General features: G+C 50.0%; 8 protein-coding genes across 8 annotated transcripts; 3 read left to right on the forward strand and 5 right to left on the reverse strand.

The window, feature by feature from the left end:
- Nucleotides 1-11: 11 nt before the first annotated feature.
- C8Q69DRAFT_93345 (MFS transporter) lies at nt 12-2,307 on the forward strand. Its single transcript, XM_028634180.1, has 4 exons — nt 12-450; nt 540-608; nt 684-1,129; nt 1,194-2,307. Exons 1-4 carry the CDS (start codon nt 331-333, stop codon nt 2,143-2,145), a joined length of 1,587 nt encoding a protein of 528 aa, XP_028481940.1. The 5' UTR covers nt 12-330; the 3' UTR covers nt 2,146-2,307.
- C8Q69DRAFT_93342 (putative amino acid transporter) lies at nt 2,282-4,343 on the reverse strand. The gene is made up of 2 exons (XM_028634179.1): nt 2,483-4,343; nt 2,282-2,422 (listed from the first exon to the last, which is right to left on the reverse strand). Exons 1-2 carry the CDS (start codon nt 4,233-4,235, stop codon nt 2,418-2,420), a joined length of 1,758 nt encoding a protein of 585 aa, XP_028481941.1. The 5' UTR covers nt 4,236-4,343; the 3' UTR covers nt 2,282-2,417.
- Nucleotides 4,344-4,756: 413 nt separating this feature from the next.
- C8Q69DRAFT_478643 (major facilitator superfamily domain-containing protein) lies at nt 4,757-6,755 on the reverse strand. The gene is made up of 3 exons (XM_028631393.1): nt 6,112-6,755; nt 5,048-6,049; nt 4,757-4,984 (listed from the first exon to the last, which is right to left on the reverse strand). The coding sequence occupies exons 1-3, from the start codon at nt 6,427-6,429 to the stop codon at nt 4,844-4,846; spliced, it is 1,461 nt and encodes a 486-aa protein (XP_028481942.1). The 5' UTR covers nt 6,430-6,755; the 3' UTR covers nt 4,757-4,843.
- Nucleotides 6,756-8,637: 1,882 nt separating this feature from the next.
- C8Q69DRAFT_478647 (hypothetical protein) lies at nt 8,638-9,521 on the forward strand. The gene has a single exon (XM_028631394.1). The coding sequence runs from the start codon at nt 8,662-8,664 to the stop codon at nt 9,292-9,294; it is 633 nt and encodes a 210-aa protein (XP_028481943.1). The 5' UTR covers nt 8,638-8,661; the 3' UTR covers nt 9,295-9,521.
- Nucleotides 9,522-10,227: 706 nt separating this feature from the next.
- On the forward strand, nt 10,228-11,928 carry C8Q69DRAFT_509933 (arylsulfotransferase; the record flags this gene model as incomplete). The annotated part of the gene is made up of 3 exons (XM_028633144.1): nt 10,228-10,792; nt 10,849-10,914; nt 10,973-11,928. 3 exons carry the CDS (start codon nt 10,228-10,230, stop codon nt 11,926-11,928), a joined length of 1,587 nt encoding a protein of 528 aa, XP_028481944.1.
- On the reverse strand, nt 11,857-12,366 carry C8Q69DRAFT_93388 (hypothetical protein). Its single transcript, XM_028634181.1, has 2 exons — nt 12,014-12,366; nt 11,857-11,933 (listed from the first exon to the last, which is right to left on the reverse strand). Exon 1 carries the CDS (start codon nt 12,284-12,286, stop codon nt 12,032-12,034), a length of 255 nt encoding a protein of 84 aa, XP_028481945.1. The 5' UTR covers nt 12,287-12,366; the 3' UTR covers nt 11,857-11,933; nt 12,014-12,031.
- Nucleotides 12,367-12,447: 81 nt separating this feature from the next.
- C8Q69DRAFT_407649 (hypothetical protein) lies at nt 12,448-14,118 on the reverse strand (the record flags this gene model as incomplete). The annotated part of the gene is made up of 4 exons (XM_028628160.1): nt 12,448-13,553; nt 13,606-13,674; nt 13,735-13,860; nt 13,917-14,118. The coding sequence occupies 4 exons, from the start codon at nt 14,116-14,118 to the stop codon at nt 12,448-12,450; spliced, it is 1,503 nt and encodes a 500-aa protein (XP_028481946.1).
- A 1,267-nt stretch (nt 14,119-15,385) lies between these two features.
- Nucleotides 15,386-17,762, reverse strand: C8Q69DRAFT_93458 (major facilitator superfamily domain-containing protein). Its single transcript, XM_028634182.1, has 5 exons — nt 17,535-17,762; nt 17,034-17,447; nt 16,603-16,978; nt 16,501-16,548; nt 15,386-16,445 (listed from the first exon to the last, which is right to left on the reverse strand). The coding sequence occupies exons 1-5, from the start codon at nt 17,709-17,711 to the stop codon at nt 15,784-15,786; spliced, it is 1,677 nt and encodes a 558-aa protein (XP_028481947.1). The 5' UTR covers nt 17,712-17,762; the 3' UTR covers nt 15,386-15,783.
- Between the last annotated feature and the right edge of the window lie 1,649 nt (nt 17,763-19,411).

Below are 19,411 nucleotides of genomic sequence, written 5' to 3' on the forward strand. Positions count from 1 at the left end.
CGGTCTACAAACATCCCCCACGCTCTAGGTACTTAAATTACCCCACGATTTCTTCCCCACGTCCTATTCCAGAAATCGTACCCCCACGCGGGGGAATCACGAAGAATACTCAATCCAGGTCAAAGCGTTCTTTTGTCAGAATATATTCATGGGGTCGATCTAGCGAGCTGTGCCTCCGACTTTGCGGGGGATCTGCTATCCGAAATCTGGAGTCGTTAGTGGACTCCGCGACTGTACTGTATATCAGTCCCTAAGCATATCTATCGGGCCTTCTCGATCGTCAGTCCGGGTGAACACTTCAGGACAAGAAAATTCATACAGCACTGAACCATGTCCCGTGTTGAGAGGGCAGGGATGGACGACTCATTTGAGAATGCTGGAAAGGCGCCTTCAGTTCAGCATGATGAAACAGTCAGTGGTCAGGAGCGGGTAGTGCTCACGGAAGAAGATGTATGTACATACGATGCCGCTTTCCCGCCATTCACATTCATTTCAACGAGGGAAAGGTGTTCAAGGCTGACAATCTACTGCTATCTCAGAACAAGCGCATCCTACGAAAGACCGATTGGGTGATCCTACCGATCTTGATCTGGATCTATTTCCTTCAGGTGAGCAAGCCCTTCAAAGGGTTATTTTGATTCTATATGATACCGCATACATGTCCTGACACTTCTCATCATTAGATCCTTGACAAGTCCCTTCTTGGATATGCCTCTGTATACGGTCTTCAAAAAGATACCGGTCTCATCGGAAGCCAATATTCCATGGTGGGATCGATCTCTTCAATCGCGCAGCTGGCATGGCTCCCATTCTCTTCTTGGCTCGTCGTCACGGTGCCCCATCGTATTCTCATGCCGGTTTTGGCGTTGGGATGGGGCATCGCGCAGGCTTGCATGGCTGCTTGCAAGAGTTATTCCGGTCTACTGGCATGTCGCTTCTTCCTTGGCCTCTTTGAAGCTGGATGTCTACCCTTGTTCAGTATCATCACCACGCACTGGTACCGGAGGGCAGAGCAGCCGATTCGCGTTGCTGCGTGGTACGGCACCAATGGTCTGGCAACCATTATCGGATCAGCTCTGTCGTACGGACTGGGTCAGATCCATTCCGATGCAATCCACTCCTGGCAAATGTAAGATAATTTCCCCATCTTGTTTTCCTCTCACAGAGTGTTGTCTCTTAACACATCATCCCAGCATCTTCCTATTCGGAGGCCTCTTGACGATTATATCCACTCCATTCGTCTGGTGGAGGTTAGACAACGATGTCCTCTCAGCTCGTTTCCTGACCGAAAAGGAACGTGCACAAGCAGTGGAACGACTCCGAGCAAACCAAACCGGCATCGGATCTGCCGTATTCAAATGGTCCCAAGTCTTCGAGATCTTCCTCGAGCCCAAATCCTACCTCTGGTTCTCAATGGCCCTCCTCCTCAACGTCGGAGCAAGCGTCACCAACACCTTTGGTCCATTGATCCTCAACGGCCTCGGCTTCAGCAAATCCATCACATCCCTCCTCAACATGCCATTCGGCGCCGTCCAATTGTTCGTCATCCTCTTCGGATCCTACGCCACGCACAAATTCCGCCTCAAATCCATCGTCCTCGTTGCTCTGATGCTCCCCGTCGTCGCGGGTCTCGCGATGCTATACGTCCTCCCGCGCAACAACAGCGAGCAAGGCGCCTTACTAGCAGCATACTACCTCATCGCCTTCCTCTTCGGATGCAACCCCCTAATCGTCTCCTGGATCATGGGCAACACCGCAGGCGCGACGAAGAAATCCATCATCATGTCAATCTACAACGCGGGCTCATCAGCCGGAAACATCATCGGGCCTCTCCTATTCAACGCCACCGACGCGCCAGCCTACCTACCTGGTCTCCGAGCCGATCTCGGCATCACAATCGCTTTCGTAGCGGTGGTCCTCATCCAACTCGTCAACCTCATGTTTCTGAATCGGTTACAAGCCAGGAAGCGTGTCGCGAATGGTAAATCGGCTGTGATACATGATCATTCGATGGATAGGAAGTTCACTTCGATGAATAATCCAGGTGATGAGGATGGAGAGACAAAAACAGGCGCAGAATCCAGTGACGACTCGCTGCTCGATCGGACGGATCGGCAGAATGATGAATTTGTGTATATTTATTGAGAAACCTTTGGCTTTCTGGCTAGTTCTCAGGTGTTACACTATTTTCTGGGTGATTTGTTCTTTTTTCTCTCTTTCGATATGAGGAACACGTATGCATTATATGGAAGTATGAATGGGTGTTTGGCTTATTAATGGAGTCGGTAGAAAATGTCTCGTTGTATCCAGTACAAATGATCATAAGATTATAAGTAAGCAATCAAGACACGCAAAAAAAGTTCCCTGTAGAATTCCCAAGAAGAATAAGAGAATAGCTTCGTTTATGTGCATGCTAGTTATACTGAGTATATTAATAAGCCATAACCTGCATCTCAAAGTGAATGAGTTCAAGTGCTCTTACTCTCAACCCATACAGACACAGTAACAATCGTCGTGTAGATCATGCAAACAACGCCAAGAGTAATCATGAGGATATCTCCACATTTCACCCAAGAGGAACGCGCAACGCCTTTCCAATGCAAGTATGCTGGGTAAATATAGACTAGCGGAACGCAAGCGAAAGAACCGATCAAAGAGACGAACTTGTCCAAATCTCCAGCTCCTACTGCAGCAATGACTCCACAAAAGACGACAATGCAGATTCTGAAGAGATTCTTCTTCCACTTCGTCAATGGATCTCTCTTTCCTGACCGGTGGCCGAACAACTTGCCCTCCATGATACGGAGAGCAGGGAAGAGCTGGACTGGTGTGCCAACGAGGATGGCGAGCGAATAGAGGAATTGCACCGCATTGACAAGCTTGTCTGTCTGAGGGAAGTTGGTGATGATTTCAGTCTTTGTTTTCGAGCCGAAGGTGCCATATGAAAGGGCACCAACTGCCGTAAAGATGACTGTGATGATGGCCATGACCACGTAGAGGAGATGGTCGAAGTGCTGAGGTCGCTTCATTGACGACTGGATTGGAAGGATAAGGCCGATACCCTCGAATGTGAATATGCAGGACCCAATCGTCAGAGTAAAGCTTTGCGGGTTGAAGAGTTCCACCGTGGGCTCCAACCCATCCTGCACAATGCTGCTAATGTCGTAATAGTAGATATACGCCAGGCCAAGAAGTATAAAAACGTCTGCGAGCAACGCGGCCGGTCCGAGTTTAGATATGTTCCGGACAAACGCAAGAGGTATCAAGATTATGAGCTGTAGAATGATGAGGCCGTTGATCGACAGAGCATATGGCATGCTGGTCGTGATTGCTTTGAAGAAAGAATGCAAGTTCTCGGCCGTGAAGATAATGCCAGCGCATACGAAACCTAGCTGCGATATTGTAATCGAACCTAGAATAAGAGACCGTAGACGGGGCCCTGAGATGCGCTCTCCGATTTCACCGTACCCACCACCGTGTTGCCTCCGACACTGGAGCAGTAGGTGGAAACATACAGCGGTCACTGCTGAAACAGTAACGAGGGCAATCGAGGAGAAAAGAATTCCCCCGTTTCGGAAAGCTTTGGGCAAGAACATGATACCGGTGCCTATAAACGCCTTCAGTAGCGTAAAGAAGGACTTGAGGTTCGACGCATCCCCTTCACGGGGAACCCGAGAGGGTCTGCGGCGGTGGTGCAACAGGGGCCTTGTCTCAGGCTCTTCTTCGGTCGTGGTAGTGGTCTCTTCGTCCGACTCAGCCAGATCTTCGCCTGCGAAGCTGCCATAGAGATCCAAAAAGTCCACGAAGCTCTTGGTCACCGGAAATGCACCATCATCGGAACGCCGCCCTCTACGCTCAATGAATTCACGACGGAAACTGCCAGGTTCGTTTGGGTTAGGATTCGGAATCCCTTCGTCATCATCGGTACTATTTGGTCCCACGGGATGGGAAAAGCTTTTGGCGCGTTGGTCGAGTCGCGCCCGTTTCGATCGTGCCTCGATCCGATACAGATCACGATGTATGTCGCCGCCCTGCAGTTTTAGAGAGGACTGCTGTCCAGCTTCCGCAACAACTGCGGCTGCAGTGTTATCTGCTTCTTCAGCTTCTTCTGCTTCGGCGGCTTCCTGATCTTGAGCTTCAAAAGCCGCGGTGAACTGTGGATGAAGATGTCGTGAAACGATCTCCGCCTCCCGCTGCTCCTGCTCCCGTGCCGCAGGGTCGGGGTCCTCCGCCATCGTGGGGATGGGAATGCTAATCCAGGATGATGTGTAAGCCACCCAAATTCATTAATATTAGATCGGAGGGTTGTGCTCACGAAGGAGAGAAATGAGTAGATACGCTGGAGTGACAACTCGAGGCGGTCTGGAAAGTTGACTTTTGCAGTGTCGACGGTGAACAATGACGTCATAGTATCCATGACAGCTGTCGATCAAGGAAGTAATCGATTATAATCAAATATAATACTGCCTCGGTTTAAACCGCGTCCTGGATTGATTATAGTTATTCAGTGAGGTAGATATATAGCCACCTAGCGTGTTTGGGGTGTTGAAAACTGAAAACACAGATTGGGTAGCGGATCGAGACACTGTCAGATCAAAAGAACTATATATTGTGGGAATACTCTGAGACTGGACGGCCAACGCTGGAAAGAGAAAACCTGCGAATACTTATGGATGTAAGGACTATGCCCGCTTCCACAATAGTCCTAATGCAGCTACCTTATAAATGAATATCTTCCAATGATTCGTGCATATACATAACGCGAACTATTCGGTGTACAGGGGGAACAATGGCATCACTAGGCTGCTCATCTGAAACTAATATAAATTACTATATACAATGTTCACTGGTTCCTCCGGGAGTCGATAACCTGGATTATGATCGTAGGCGCCAGCGAAACAACAACGATAAGACCACACATCAAACCAGCGGCTCCACCAAGGCCGAGTGCGGCATACATGTCAGGGAAGTAGAATGGACCGAGCTAGAACGCCAACCAGTCAGGAACATGATTATTACTGCGGCAGTTGGAAGGATTAACACTCACAAATCCGTAAATCTGACGAAACATGTTGATGAAGACCCCGACACTGGAAGAGTACTCTCGATGGCTGTCGACGGCAAATGAGATCAGTGTAGTGGTAAGAATCTGGTTTCCAAAGGAATCGATGGCCATGCCAATGCTGGGAGTGATATTCCATGTGCTTGCTTTCTCCAGCTGGAATCCCCAGGTCAGAAGACCAGCAATGACGGTGCCGAATCCGATGTATGATAGCCATAGACGGTCTGCGGGAATGGTGTGGCCCTTCCTACGACGCAGAGTCTTCAGGAACCAGTCCGACATTGGGCCACTGATCTGCTCACCAATGAGGGAACCAATGATCACGGCAGCAAACTGGTATCCAACTTGCTGGGCGTTGAAGTGGAACTTCTCTCCGAAAGTCAGAGGTGTCTCGACAATGACGGCGATGTTCGCATAGGCGAATGAAACGGCATGAGCGATGGCAGGGATCAAGACGCGAGGGAACTTTGCCAGGGAGAGAGGTCTAAAGAAGTCACCAAACTTGATTGCCCGGTGGTCTAGTCGGTGAGGAATGAAACGGGCCAGCCCCGTCTGACGAGGTTGAGGACTGTCTTTGACGTAGAGGGTCTCGTCACCCAGAAGCACGTAAGCGATGAACTGGGCGGCATTGATGATTGCGAAGATAAAGAATATCCACTCGAAACCCAGGTGCTGTGCCACGAAGCCATTGATGAAAGCACCCCCGGGAATACCAAGCACAGTCATCAAGGTCCACCATCCGATCTTTTGACCACGCTCTTCAGGATAGCACAGTTCGGTCACTACGCCGCTGCCGATTCCAATTGGGGGTGCGATGAACCAGGCAACGAGAACACGAGTGGTCATCTGAGCACCAAAAGTTTTACAGTAAGCACCTCCGATATTCAACACCATCGAGACCAGAACCGATAGCATAAAAATATGATAGCGACCGAATCGGGCTATGAGGGGGATCCAGAAAAAAGGAGCGATTCCCAAGACCAGAATCTGCGCAGGACTGATTAGACCACATTTGATTCCCAAACAAGGTGAACAATCAGACTTCATACCTGAGCCGACGTCAGGTAGCTCGCTTCAGGCACGGTGACATTGTATGCTGCCGCCATAGCATCATATCCGGGAATGATACCTGCCGCCATAAACACAGTGTCCATGGAATGGAAAGCGACCATCAGAATCTGCGCATTTCGCTTCCATGCTGGCCAGTTGATTGGCGCGTCCACTGGAGGCGCTTCTGGTTCGTATGTTGAAACATCTTCCAGATGAGATGCTTTATCAAATTGGTCTTTCCTCACGTCGCTGCTGAGGTCGGACATGGCGTGGTTATCTGAATGAGCGACCCGCACTCCAGTGATGCCTTCGCCCATGTATATCGGGGGTTAACGAGAAATGTAAGGTGCCCTGCAATCTGCAAGATTGTCGAGGGTTATACAGAAGCAAACGGAAACCTGGGGGAGAGCATCTCTATAAAAGCGTGGGACATCCCCATGGGGTAGAAACAGCGGGTCGACAATCCCCGCGGGGAGTGGAGTCCCCAAAATCGAAATCTACCGTCTATCTCGCTGGGATCGCTTGAGATGTGTGCAACATTGTTTACCGGATGGTGAGAACGGCATGGCTCGCGGGGTTAGTTCCGCACCATCACATCGAGAGACACCGCTGCGGAACGATGTAGAAGCAATTTTAAGCGCCACTCTCAGCAGTCAGTGCGAATAAGTAGATTGCTATACCGGCGATATGACTGGCCTTGGTCGTTGCTCGGACGCTATCCCGCACCCTCGGTTGCGTCCCCCGGGTTTGGCGTGTAAGAATTAATCCGCTTTTCGATCGCTGCGGTGAATTGAGGCCTGGAGCGATCTTGGGATCATCCACTACTGGCCATGGTCAAGCCACTACCCCCAAGGTTTGGCCATTGAAAAACGTTTCTGCATCAACTCCCGCGGATGCAGCCGACTCCCTTATGGATGTTTGATATCACCTTCGGAAAACCCGAGCACTGTTGTATGTTTGTGCAATACTCAGGTTGGACTTCTAGGACGATCATGACGTGATTCACATATGAGCAAAGCTGTAGTCGTAGTAGCATCATCCTTTTCTTCAATGCCGTTGTCTTGCTCTGCGCTAGAGCCTGGTCAGGGATCAGTCTTTACGCGCCACGGCTGAAATAATGACGCGACAAGGGATTACAGCGGGCATGCATTGTGTCATGTTAATTAGAGAGAAAGTCGGCTACCAGAAATGTCTCTGACTCCAGCTCGACATGGACGATGTAAATATCAGTCGATAAATTCCCAGTATCTGGAGAATCAGCTAAAAACCACACCATACATTACTATAATCACCAGTAAATAAGAGAAAATACAAAAAATTCAATACCCTCTACCACTCCTGTCATCAGAAAGGCTGCGAGGACATTACGAAAATCACCATCTTTCTTTTGGGCAGACTTTCTGCCTTGTCCTTGGAAATCCACGAAGGCTCCAAAGCTAAGTAGAGCCTGGGTGGTAGGAGTAGCTAGACGTATATCTTGCAACTGCGCGACTCTGGCTTCCTGGTTGGAGAATAGCCCTTTATTGTGACATACACATATGGAGTGATGAATGGGAGGGCCGGGAGGGTATTCTAGATATGAGCTTTGAGCCTCGGTTATATTTCGCCTTAACAAGACAGAAGAAACAGAATCTGTCAAGATTCAGGATCACAGAAGCGAGATACGAAGAAAAGTATTTGACATGGGAATATGATATTGACTGCTTGAACAGCTAGAGTATACCGAAATCTATCGACCATTTACGCCCTAGGACTTCGTCCTGGTTAATTGCTGCCTGGAGCACTGCCTCGGCCACTATATCTGCGCAGTTGCTACTTCTGGAGTGTCTGCTTTGATCATATATAGGTGGGAATCAGTAGCTCAATGTTGCTTGTTCTATAATACCCCTTTATATAGGGTGAGTAGTAGCATTTCCCACCCGTGAAACACACCACATCTCAGCTGCTATGACGGCCTCAATCTTGCCAAAATCTGACAGATACTGAGTTTTTCATCTATTCGGGCACTCTCTCTGGGTGCTCGTAGGTGCCTTGTCTTTTTTATGTAAATCAGTGGCCGCGAGCCCTTGTACCTTCGAAACACGGCTCAGCTTATAGTCTGGATAGACAACCACGTGCACACCATGTTATCTGCCTAGGCTGGTTGCCTTTTCAGCCTCGTGGGTATTCGCGAGGTTCACCCTTCCAGTTTTGTATCCCATTGGATAGTACATACATACATCCTCTTCACAGTAGCCGTGTAGGGCTGAGATCGCTTACTTCAGCTGACAGGCCAGCTAGAACTATATCGCGACAGCGGTTATAGTGGTATACTCACTTATTTATACCAGGCAAGTTGACCCTTCATGACTTGAGTCAACTATGTAAATAACAGAATCAATTAGGGAATCTGTTCATATTCCAGAATTCACACAATGGCCACTTCATCACCAGCCGCTCCGTCTGACGACAGCAAGCCCCAGGTTCAACCCAACGCCAAAAAGGACACAAAGAACAAAGGACGTTCCAGCAGCACAGAAGCTTCCCTTCCAGATCTTTCGCAAACAGCTATGAACGAGCATGTGTCCATTTTCCGACATGCCGTCGGCATTAACTCGCAGCCCCCGTCCTACTCGGGCAGCAAGCTAGAGGAAGGTCAGAGACTAGCCACAGGCATATATAAAGAAGTTCTACGAGAAAAGAATACACGACGCAGGCAGTATTGGGCAGTCAACCTGCTTGTCTACTGCTGCCACTTCGCCCAGATCATTATCAGCGCCTCGGTAACCGCACTGGGGCCGTCGTCGAAGAATTACTCTACAGTGCTTACGGTGCTGGGGGCCGTCAACACTGTTATCGCGGGCACTTTGGCGCTGTTGAATGGACGAGGTCTGCCAGACAGGCTGCATAGGGATGAGATCGAGTTCCGAAAGATACAGGACTGGGTCGAAGAAACAGAATCCCTGATAGCAGCTGGTATTATCGGTTCCGATCGGGAGCAGGTTGGCCATCTCATCGAGGCAACGTTCAGGAAGTACAACGCAGCGAAGGCGACTTCAGAAAACAATAAGCCCAGCTCGTACATCAAGCAGCAGGCAGAAAGGGGAAGGAGTACTGCTGGAGCAGACGACGACTTCCTCGAAGATTCCACCAATTCTGATGGAAATACGCTCGTCAAGCTCAACGTGCCAGGGGTACATTGAATAATCACCGACATGACTGTTATAAGAGGATTCCAGCTGGTATTATGTCTCGTTATTAATTCGCAGCATTACTAAATGTTTTCAATGAATTAGTCTTTGTTGAAGTAGATCCTATAAGCAAGATCTATTGTTGAGTTTCTGTGATGCTTACTTCATTTTCTTGTGCTTATTTTACAGTACTTACCCTGGCCGACGGCTGCGGAGGAATTCCGCCAACAATCTTGCCGTAAAGACATATCTTACTCAGTAGTTGGATCCTTGAAGATCGACTAGCCAGGATGTCCAAATCACACAAAGCTTATTTGATTAACACTACCAATCTGATACTCTGTTAATTAAAGTAGGACAATAATGTATTTCCCACTGCAGTGTATAATGCAAACTTCAAACAATATCACCTGGCCCTGGCTATGATTCAGAATTGCTCATCCTATGGACATTCATAATAGACGTAGTAAGTAACTAATTCAATTCGCTGATCTCAGCTCTTCAGACTTCACCATCGATTCCCGTAAGCACGTCATATCCCCCGCACATTCACTTCAAAACTTGATAGGATGTATCTCCCGCTATTGCAGTTGAAGGGAACCCTTCTAAACTTCCTGGTTCGACAAGACTCCCAACTAAAAGGTTAGAATGATGCGATATCGGTGAAAATGAGACATTGACAAGTGGGATTCCTGAGGGCATAACCTATATATTTAAAATTGTCCACACCGATCGCAAACCATCAGTAAAGTTCTCTACATTTCACTCATCCAACATATATTTAGTGAAGATCAAAAATCAAAAAACACTGTTTCTTCGCTCCGCAAACCCAGAGAAATAAAGTGCAGAATACCTGACCAAGGTTAATGTACCCTTCCACCAGACAAGATGGATCTATCACGGGCTAATTATTTATTTCCTTCCTAGCACTTTGCTGCCCGCACGATGAAAAGCAATCTCGCCCTTCTAAGCATAGCGGCATTTCTGCATCTCGCAGCTGCCGATTGGCAATTCAAGTCTCGACCGGACCTGGCACCGCCGAGATTGAATATCACCATCCCGGCCGCGCCAGATGTAGAGAAGGGCTATCTCTTCATCGCCCCCTTTGCTGGTCTCGAGCCGCCGGGTGAGACTCACGGTCCCCGTCAGTCGGGTCCGTACATTTTCCGTGATGACGGCGAACTCGTCTGGTCTGGCTATTCGTACTACTCGATCTGGGCGACCAACTTCCAGAAGGGCCGTTGGAAGGGTAGAGATGTTCTCTTCTCCTTTGAAGGAGATCATAACCCCGCCTACGGCCATGGTCACGGGCACACTACGATCCTCGATCAGCATTATGAGACGATTCGCGAGCTCAGAGCTGGAAATCACAAGTTGACAGACAAGCATGAGTTTCACATCATCAATGAAGAGACGGCGCTCATCCAGATCTATCAGCCGGTTCCTAGAGACCTGCGTAAGTGGGGAGCGGGTCCGGAGCAGCAATGGATTGTAGATGCCATTATTCAGGGTACGTATGTGTGAGCCCTCGTTGCATACTACTTAAGTATTGACTTGCATCTGCAGAGTTGGATATCGAAACTGGCGAGTTGCTCTTTGAATGGTCCAGTCTGGAACATGTCTCGCCGGACGGTAAGCTCAGCTTCAATCAATCAATATCACAACACCCAAGCCAACTCATAATATATAGAAGCCATCCTCCCAATTAACCCCGGCCAAGCAGGATCCGGCTACAACTCCTCCGACGCCTGGGATTACTTCCACATCAACTCTGTCGACAAAGACTCCGAAGGTAACTATCTCATTTCCGCCCGCGACGCCTGCTCTGTGCACAAGATCAACGGAACAACCGGCGAAATCATCTGGCGACTCGGTGGCAAGAAGTCCGATTTCGCTCTCGGTCCCAATGTGGACTTCTGCTTCCAGCACCATGCTCGCTACGTCTCGAAGGACAGCCACAGCGAAGTGATCTCCCTCTACGATAACGCCGCTCACGGGACCGAAAGCGGACACGGCCACGAAGTCCACACGAACTCTTTCTCACAGGGTAAAATCATCAAAGTGGACACCAAGCGCTGGGAAGCGTCCATCGTCCAGGCCTTCCAGCCGCCAGATAACCTCCTTTCCAAATCTCAAGGAAGCACTCAGCTCCTGCCCAACGGCAACGTCCTCGTAAACTGGGGGTCTGAAGGTGCCCTCACCGAATTCCGTTCTGACGGTACTCCCATTTTCCACACGTATTTTGATTCCGGCTTTCTGGGTGAAGGCGTCCAGAACTACCGTGGCTTCCGGTACAACTGGACCGGTCTCCCGAACGAAGCTCCTGCAATCGTCTCTCTGAAGAATGAATCAGGTACAACCGTCTACGTATCCTGGAACGGGGACACGGAGACAGCTTCATGGCGGTTCTACGACGTCGTCGACGAATACGGTTCTCGTCAATATCTGGGCGAGTCCAAAAGGACAGGTTTCGAGACATCGCTCTTTTTGAATGGCCACATCCTGAATGCTGTCTCGGCTGATGCAGTTTCTGCACGTGGAAGCGTTCTCAGGTCTACTGGAATTGCAAGAACCGAGGTTGAAGTTCTTCCTCCGCCGGGTGCTTCTTTGGCTGGTGACTCTTTTGGCCTCCAAGTTCAGGGCTAACTGGTCTAGCAACTGGAAGTGAGACTTATAGCCGGACAAGATACTGTACTGAACCCTGTATCCTTGGATAGTTGGATGTACGGACCTTCTTCCTGGGAGGCAATCAAAAGGCTGTAGCATGGATAAGCGCAAGAGTCAAACACGATAAGATCTGTAAGTGTGAATAACTGGATATTGTCCCACAAGAAACTACGCCATGCTCCTTAACGGCCATCACGCCACGTAATACGTGGCTCCCAAGCCATATGCGTCCGATTTGAGAATGATAGGGACAGAAAACACAATGTTTGAGTCCATAAAGATGAACGAAACACCTGACTAGGAGTGCAAAAAACAGAACTTGGCAAAATGCTGTCATCAGGCGTATGGTTCCCCCTTAACGTTCAAAATAGGAACCAAAGCATCGAGTAATATGTACAAGGTACGTGCAATCACACATCACTCCGCAACTCGCTCCCGCTTAAGCCCAAAGCCGACGTAACCATAAAAAGGATTGGATCTCAATTTGATCCAACTTCATCAGAGGAAAGACCTCTTCTTGTTTCGAGCGCGCTGGCCCGTGTAGACGTCTAGTTTCACTGCGATAAAGACGAGTTCCAAACCGCCACGGTCGGAGGTATTGGTTTGAACCCTCAGTCTCCACTGGCCCTTGTAGACAATCCAGTCTCCTAGATCGTCCGTGCTATCGGCCCGTTTGCGTTTTGCAGGTGGCTGCCTCATGTCCACATGCTGTGACAAGGCATTGTTAGTATCCTGTCCCTGCTGCCCCTGTGGCTGTTCCCGAGAAACGGCCGTAGCGCCTCTAAGGAAGTTGGCGATATATGGTTCGCCATCGACTATCACATCGGCATCCGGTCCAATTTGCACCTTCACTCGATCCTCGCTGAGCGGGGTATGACCGGGGCTAGCTGCCTGAGCGCTTGCGCCTCCAGACATCATCATCAACCCCAACGGCGCGTTGGTGGGAAGATTCATCTTGTTGGCAACCACCTGGAAGAGGCTGGCAATGCGTGCTTTTGCTAGGCCATGGAAATCCGCGCGCATCTCATTGAGATCGATGGTCGTGTTCTCGCCGCCGATCTCGACTATGAGTTCATATGTCGTCTCATCGACAAATGGCCGTGCGTAATGGACCCATCCAGATAGTATGGGGTTGTCATTGGAGGAATCACTAACAAAAGAAATGCCAGATTGCCGTACATCCTCTAAGCGAATGATAATCTCCGACTTTCGCCTTTCAGGGTTATAGCTGATATTATGCGGAATCAATTTCTGTTCCAAGCCCCGCAGATGAAAGTAGCGGCAGTCCCGTAAAAGCTCGGCGCGGTGGTCTTCAGTTTCGATATGCAACGGATAGCCTCGAAGAAGATGCAGCAGTTCTGCAAACACCTTGCCAGACCGACTAGGCACACTAGGCGGGAGGATGGACGGCGGTCGTAACAGTCCGCTGCGATCGAGACCCGGGAATACTTCCTGGGGAGAAGCGAAAAACACCGCGAAACCCAGTGAAAAGAAGTTCGGAGTATCGCCAGGACTGGAGAATATATCGCGAGGAATCTGAAAATGATCGTCACCGATCTGAATAAAGATCTCCGATTCAAACAGCTGGGAGATAAGCCGGGGCACTAATGATGTCAGCTCATCGCCCAGCTTCCCATCCAGATAGAGGCTTCTTACAGCTATAGAACTGCGCATCCGCGAATAATTTCACAAATTGAGAGCCATCTTTTGGTCGAACGTAGTACCCTACACCCCACCGTTAATAAGCCAATTTCCAATGAAACAAAGATGGTCCATGTGACTCACCCTGAAGATGTCTCGAGATTTCTTGGAACGTGACTGGGTCACGATCGATATACAACGTCCTTATATTGGAAGGATCCTCGTTCTGACGAAGCTGCTCCTCGAAGAATTGGGAAAAATAGGAAGGTGCTCTAAGAATTTAGTCCAAGCTCGGATTCACGGATCATCTCCAGCGCAGCACTGACCATCAGACGCAATTGAAGCTCCCGACAAACGAAACAGCTCTGACCCGATCTGGATCGGGAACACCTTCTCCGGGGGTAGGGTACATTTTGGCCGCGCTCCTTTCTTCGAGGACACGCTCGAGGCTCGCGAACCCGAGGGCGGTTGAACACTGTTGGGTCCGGTGGTCGTCGTCGAACCGGGCACCTCTGAGACCTCTGACATCTTCTGTCCTATCCAAATTCCCCTACTCCAGTCTTGTATTTTCGTCCCCTCGCGGCGTGTTGCGAAAGGCGATGAGACAGGTATGACGGATCGCACAGGTTGATTCGAACGCTGAGCGCGCTGGTTGTTATGGGAGCCCTCTGTTGTCAATCTGGCCGCGGGCGCCTCTCTAGATCCGGATAATTCGTGGGGACCCGACTGTTGTGGCTGCAATTGTACTCGATTCGCTGGTGCTTGCGACGATACTGTCGAAGTTCCACGATAGTCTGCCACACTTGCCAGACGTAGATCCACAGGTCCGCCAGCTGTAGTTCGCTCCCGAGATTGATTGTCACCGGTTTTTGAAGCCTGCAGGAGGCCCTGTGAGGCGTCTTCTTGATACAGCTGAGTCGTGTCGAGGAGGGCCGTGTCTAGCGTATTCCAATCGGACTGAAAGAAGGAATCGCGGAGGATGTCAGACGATATAGATGACGAGGTGTTTGACGAACGGTACTGACTAGCTACAGCTTCAGAGCCGCCAGAATATCCGTCAAGGGCCCAAGAAGCTCCGGACTGCCAACGCCTCTCCGCAATTGCGGCACTGGGGGGTTGTTCCCGAAATATGGTCTGGCCGTCAATGGCGGATGCGGCGCGCAACGCACTCGATGCCGCAGCGTCTCTGGTTACGATAGCCTGCGTGCTAGAGCCGTGACGAGGAAGGTCAGAGGAGACGTCCTCCGGAGATGAAAAGGCATCGCGATGGTTGAGGCTGGAGTGGCTCTTGTTTGCGTTCATGATCAGCCGCGGAATAAGAGTCGACTAGCTCGGCGGGTTCTCGAACCGCGATCGGGTCCACCAAGTCAGCCACAGTGCGGCATTCCAGAGCTCTAGCAGACAGTGGCGGGTATATCAATAAGATCTGCGCGATGCTGAGAAGTCGTCGATATCGATGCCATGATGGCCGTCGTGTGCTCAAGGCTGGCGTTGTCCGTGTTGGTTAAGTACGGTGTCCTGAGTGGTTAGAAGAGAGGTGCATTGCTGATCAATTAGAGACAATCAGGAGAATTATAAGAATTATACCCCCAGTGCATGAGGACAGCAGACCCCGAAGAAAGAACGGAAGAGAAGAAGTCTAGACACGGTCACTCATCGTCAAGCATTTCAACTAGGAGGATGCCATTCCCCTCATATCCGTACGGAGTACTTAAGTACACGACTGGCCATCATAGCTCAAGTCCAATTCCTGCAATTTTCTATCATAAATAGTAAGGAAAATGGAGAACACGTCAGAAGATCAACGTCTCTTTCTCGATAATTCTCAAGCAACTCTACCTATAACTAGACTACTACCTAATTATTGATTACGATTAATCTAAGACGCCGAAAACAATCCATCAATCCTTGCGCCGTTACCCTCGCTTCTGCGAAAATCACTTTTTGTCTGATTGGCCAAGTAGCCATATATGCAAAACCATGGGTCATAACCTCGTGGCACTGTGCCTCAGTCAACTTCGTCCAGAGATTAGCTCTTATCTCAGAGGAATGGACGGGGAGAACTGGAAAAGATATGGCAAATAGCGTAGGCTGTATAAAAAGATCCCTGCTGAATCCCACAGCCTCTGTCGCAGACTCAGGGTCTGCGATCACTCCGCCGACATGGGAAAGAACGAGCCTGTTGTGGTTCAGCTAAGCATCGAGCTGCTTTTCAATGTCTCGGTCAATAGGTTGGGAGACAGGAGTAGAAGATACCGCAACCTCCTTCGGAGGTAGAGAATCCACTGCAGAAGCACAGGTCTCATCCGACATGTCGCGCCGCTTCTCTCGTGCTTCAGCCTCCTTCAACCGCAACAGCTCCTGGCAGAACTTGCTGTTTTTCCTGATCTTGTCACCGTAGCGAATGAAGACAAACGGGATGATGGACAAACCCAGACTCAGGAATGCAAGCAAGCTACATGCCCAATGGACCCCGAGACGGTTGAACATCGGCTTTGCAGCTAGCGGCAAGAGGGCCCCGAAGATGCTCCGCGAGCAACTACCTGCGGATTGGGCACTGGCAGCAAAGGTCTCATAGGCATCGGAGAGATAATTCAAGGTAGCCATGAAGATCAACATGTACCCAATGCCGAACAGGATACCAGACAGCATAGGAGCCGCCCAGTGGACGTCTGGATAAGCCGTCCAACCAACCCAGAGAAGGGAGACGACATACGATGGCCCTCCCAAACAAGCCAGTGGCAGACGACGGTATTCCTCGATTTGGGACCATCTGGCACCCCTAGCCTTCGCCTTTGCAAGAAAGGAGTCATACCATAGAAAGATACCGCACGCGATAAATGCTCCAACGCCAACTGCAGCTTGCGCATCAGAGAGAATCACGAAAGCTGCCGGGGAGGTACGACTTACTCGGCAAAAAGCACAACCCAGAAACTCCAGCGCTCATGCCGTAAATGCCTGCGAGACAAAGATTAGTCACGCGTACGCGATACACGGAAGTAAGGTACGTACCCTGAAAGATAATCGGATATGCCTCGAAATAAAGATAGAAGATGGCATAGGCCAACGAAATATAGAGACAAGAAAATGAGACAATTGATTCGTGAATGATCATTCGTACCGGTCGTGTCAGTGTGATCCAAAGGGTCTCCTTCAGGTTACGGTTCTGCAGGTCCAACGGTGAAACTATGCTTTGATTTCCGGTCTCCTTGCGTAACAGCTTCGCTCTCCGTTGAAGAATAGTTGGTCCGTAGGTCTCGGGCAAAAATACGATCAATGGAAGTGTGGCACAGGCAAAGAATAATCCGATCCAGAAGCTCCATCGCCAGCTGACGACGGAGACAAAGCCTGAAACCCACGGCCCCATGATTGGCCCCAGCGTTGTACACTACGTAGTACGTCAGAGCGGTAGTCGAAGTGATGGGAGGAGAACAAAAACTTACGGCCATGAATATCGCCATGGTACGACCGCGCTTGGTCGGGTCATTGTGGATATCAGCAAAAAGACCTGCTGTGATGGCATTAGGAGCGGACGCCATAATACCAGCCAACAACCGGAAAACGAGAAGGGCGGGAAACGTTGGCGCCACGGCAGATGCCATCATAAATATGGTATACAGTGTGAAAGACGTGAGCATGGGCTTTTTCCGGCCATAAGCCTCCGACATTGGACCCCAGAACAACGGGCCAAGAACGTAACCGATGAGGTACATTGAGATGGGTAGAACCAGCTGTTCTTGGTTGGTTATATAAAAGTATTTGGCGATAAAGGAACTGGCGCCGCTGGGTAGAGATGATCCGATGGTACTGTTCATGACTTGCAGCATTCCAGCCATCAGGATATAGAATTTCTTTTTCTACAGGACACCATCCATGACTAAGTCTCAGCGTCCGGAGCAAAACAGCAACACCATAGGGTCCAGGGGACAGTATAGGGACGGTACCTGACTCCAATTCACTGGGTTTTCTGGATCATCTGGACCAAAAGAGACCAACGTCTTGGACGCCACGCGACGAAACCTGGACGTAGAAGGGTCCCCATACCTCTCGTGGACGGCCTCGACGATCAAGTCTTCCTCCTGTCCCGGGAGAGTGTGCTGTGAGTCATTGGATGAAGCCATGGTCTCTGAAGCAGTCGTCAGTATTGGTATCTATCAAAATAAGTCAAGTGCTCCTGATCCCACGAACTCACCGGCTGAAGGTGTTTCGCCCCCGGTACTCTTCTCCCAAAGATATCTCGATCGCACGAATTGCGTCCGTCAGCCATCCGTGGCAGCGCAGTCAATGCGTGATTGAAACAGCAGACAGGGAGTATCATAAGTAGCCAGGACTTCGACGTGATCACCGGATAGACTGCCCGATGGGGTGTACCTTCCTCGCCAGAACTATGCGTGCCCAATGGCCGGCCGGCAGGGCTCGCTGGCGCTGGCGAACTTACTGTGTAATAGCGTCGCGATGGATGTGACTCCTAACCCGGGGAACCAACTTTTTGCATCCATGGCGGCCCCATCACGTCAATCATCGAGGTACAGTCGGCTAACACGGCTCCTCGCTCTAGAGCCGACGGGCTGCCAAAACTCGTGTGGGTTCTGGAAGCAGAGACGCAGACCCGTCCAGAATTCTGGCGACGGCAGAAAACAGTCATGGTGAGGATATCATTTGTTCACAATCGAGGGATTGATGGACCTAGCCCCGCGTCTCCGGGAACAGGACCCAACCGTCAGACCCAATTGCAACGTCTCTACCCACGTACGATCACTGCAAGTTTCAATAACCATATCTGCTTAGGCCATCGAGCTACCATCAAGGTTGTGGCGGTCTGGGAGATCAGAGTCCTCATTCCTGCGCAATATCTGCCGCTAATAATGTGCAAGATACAATGGTGACAATCAGCGGTTCTGGACTGGACTGGATTGGATTGAATTGTCGGATCGTGTAGAGTAGGCTCTCCTTCGAGTGCATGATTATTATCCTGGGTATTCCCCCGCGTATACAACGACTCTTGGAGGGGCAAGTGGAAAAAGCGCGCGAGTGGCTCATGATTCGGGCCGTCTTCACGATGGATCCTCTCCAGGCTCAGCAGAGTCCCATATTTGATCATTAGACTACTCTTCATACTTTTTTTTCAGTGCGGAAAACCATGACCGGCAACTTAACTGTCCCCACTTCGGAGAAATCAAATATGCATCCTTCTACTCCATAACGGGGTCTGGATTTTGATTCAGTCCGCTCGATAACAGGGCATATGCCATAGAGAGACCAGAGGAGCTCTCACGCACACTTACTGTATGATACTCTATTCTACCGTGACCGTTCGGTGTCTCATGACTCAACATCACAGGGACAAGAATCTCTCCAATTGCTCGTTGAATCATCCCGTATTATTATGCGATGGGATGTCATCTGTCCGAACTTTCGAGAACGCACAGACAGTCCCTCGCAACGATGTCCGATGCCCTTCACCGCCTTAGGGCTAGACTAAGTAGCGTACAGAAGAATATGCGACCTCGGTCCCAGATGCAAATAATTATCATCATTCATAACTCAACTATCGCGACTTCACCGTCGATCCTGCTCGATGCGGTCAGGTTGGAACCAGTTATCGGAAAGTTAAGCCAGTGTCACTACTGTACAGATACGGTCAAACACGGACAAGAATTCCATTCCTTGGTGATGTCTCGGAGCCGTACCTACGGAGTAGATAGATCGGCGTTTGATCCGCGTGGGACGAATCGGAACCTCACCGTCGGGACAAAAGGGTCGCTGGAATAGGGATGGCGATTTGAAATTCAAAATGTCATGAATTTCAGTAATAAAAAAG

Source organism: Paecilomyces variotii (assembly GCF_004022145.1).
Source record: "Paecilomyces variotii strain CBS 101075 chromosome Unknown C8Q69scaffold_13, whole genome shotgun sequence".
Taxonomy (NCBI): Eukaryota; Fungi; Ascomycota; class Eurotiomycetes; order Eurotiales; family Thermoascaceae; genus Paecilomyces; species Paecilomyces variotii.

What these genes read in the sequence shown, in the direction of transcription:
- C8Q69DRAFT_93342 (XM_028634179.1), bottom strand. Translation starts at nt 4,235, where the DNA reads ATGGCGGAGGACCCCGACCCTGCGGCACGGGAGCAGGAGCAGCGGGAG.
- C8Q69DRAFT_93345 (XM_028634180.1), top strand. Translation starts at nt 331, where the DNA reads ATGTCCCGTGTTGAGAGGGCAGGGATGGACGACTCATTTGAGAATGCT. An exon ending in TAGTGCTCACGGAAGAAGAT is followed by an intron (nt 451 to 539) that starts GTATGTACATAC and finishes CTGCTATCTCAG; the next exon opens with AACAAGCGCATCCTACGAAA. An exon ending in GCAATCCACTCCTGGCAAAT is followed by an intron (nt 1,130 to 1,193) that starts GTAAGATAATTT and finishes ACATCATCCCAG; the next exon opens with CATCTTCCTATTCGGAGGCC.
- C8Q69DRAFT_93458 (XM_028634182.1), bottom strand. Translation starts at nt 17,711, where the DNA reads ATGGCTTCATCCAATGACTCACAGCACACTCTCCCGGGACAGGAGGAA. An exon ending in ACCCAGTGAATTGGAGTCAG is followed by an intron (nt 17,448 to 17,534) that starts GTACCGTCCCTA and finishes GGTGTCCTGTAG; the next exon opens with AAAAAGAAATTCTATATCCT. An exon ending in CCATGGCGATATTCATGGCC is followed by an intron (nt 16,979 to 17,033) that starts GTAAGTTTTTGT and finishes CGTACTACGTAG; the next exon opens with TGTACAACGCTGGGGCCAAT.
- C8Q69DRAFT_478643 (XM_028631393.1), bottom strand. Translation starts at nt 6,429, where the DNA reads ATGGGCGAAGGCATCACTGGAGTGCGGGTCGCTCATTCAGATAACCAC. An exon ending in GCTACCTGACGTCGGCTCAG is followed by an intron (nt 6,050 to 6,111) that starts GTATGAAGTCTG and finishes AGTCCTGCGCAG; the next exon opens with ATTCTGGTCTTGGGAATCGC. An exon ending in TTCGTCAGATTTACGGATTT is followed by an intron (nt 4,985 to 5,047) that starts GTGAGTGTTAAT and finishes TTGGCGTTCTAG; the next exon opens with CTCGGTCCATTCTACTTCCC.
- C8Q69DRAFT_93388 (XM_028634181.1), bottom strand. Translation starts at nt 12,286, where the DNA reads ATGACAGCATTTTGCCAAGTTCTGTTTTTTGCACTCCTAGTCAGGTGT.
- C8Q69DRAFT_478647 (XM_028631394.1), top strand. Translation starts at nt 8,662, where the DNA reads ATGAACGAGCATGTGTCCATTTTCCGACATGCCGTCGGCATTAACTCG.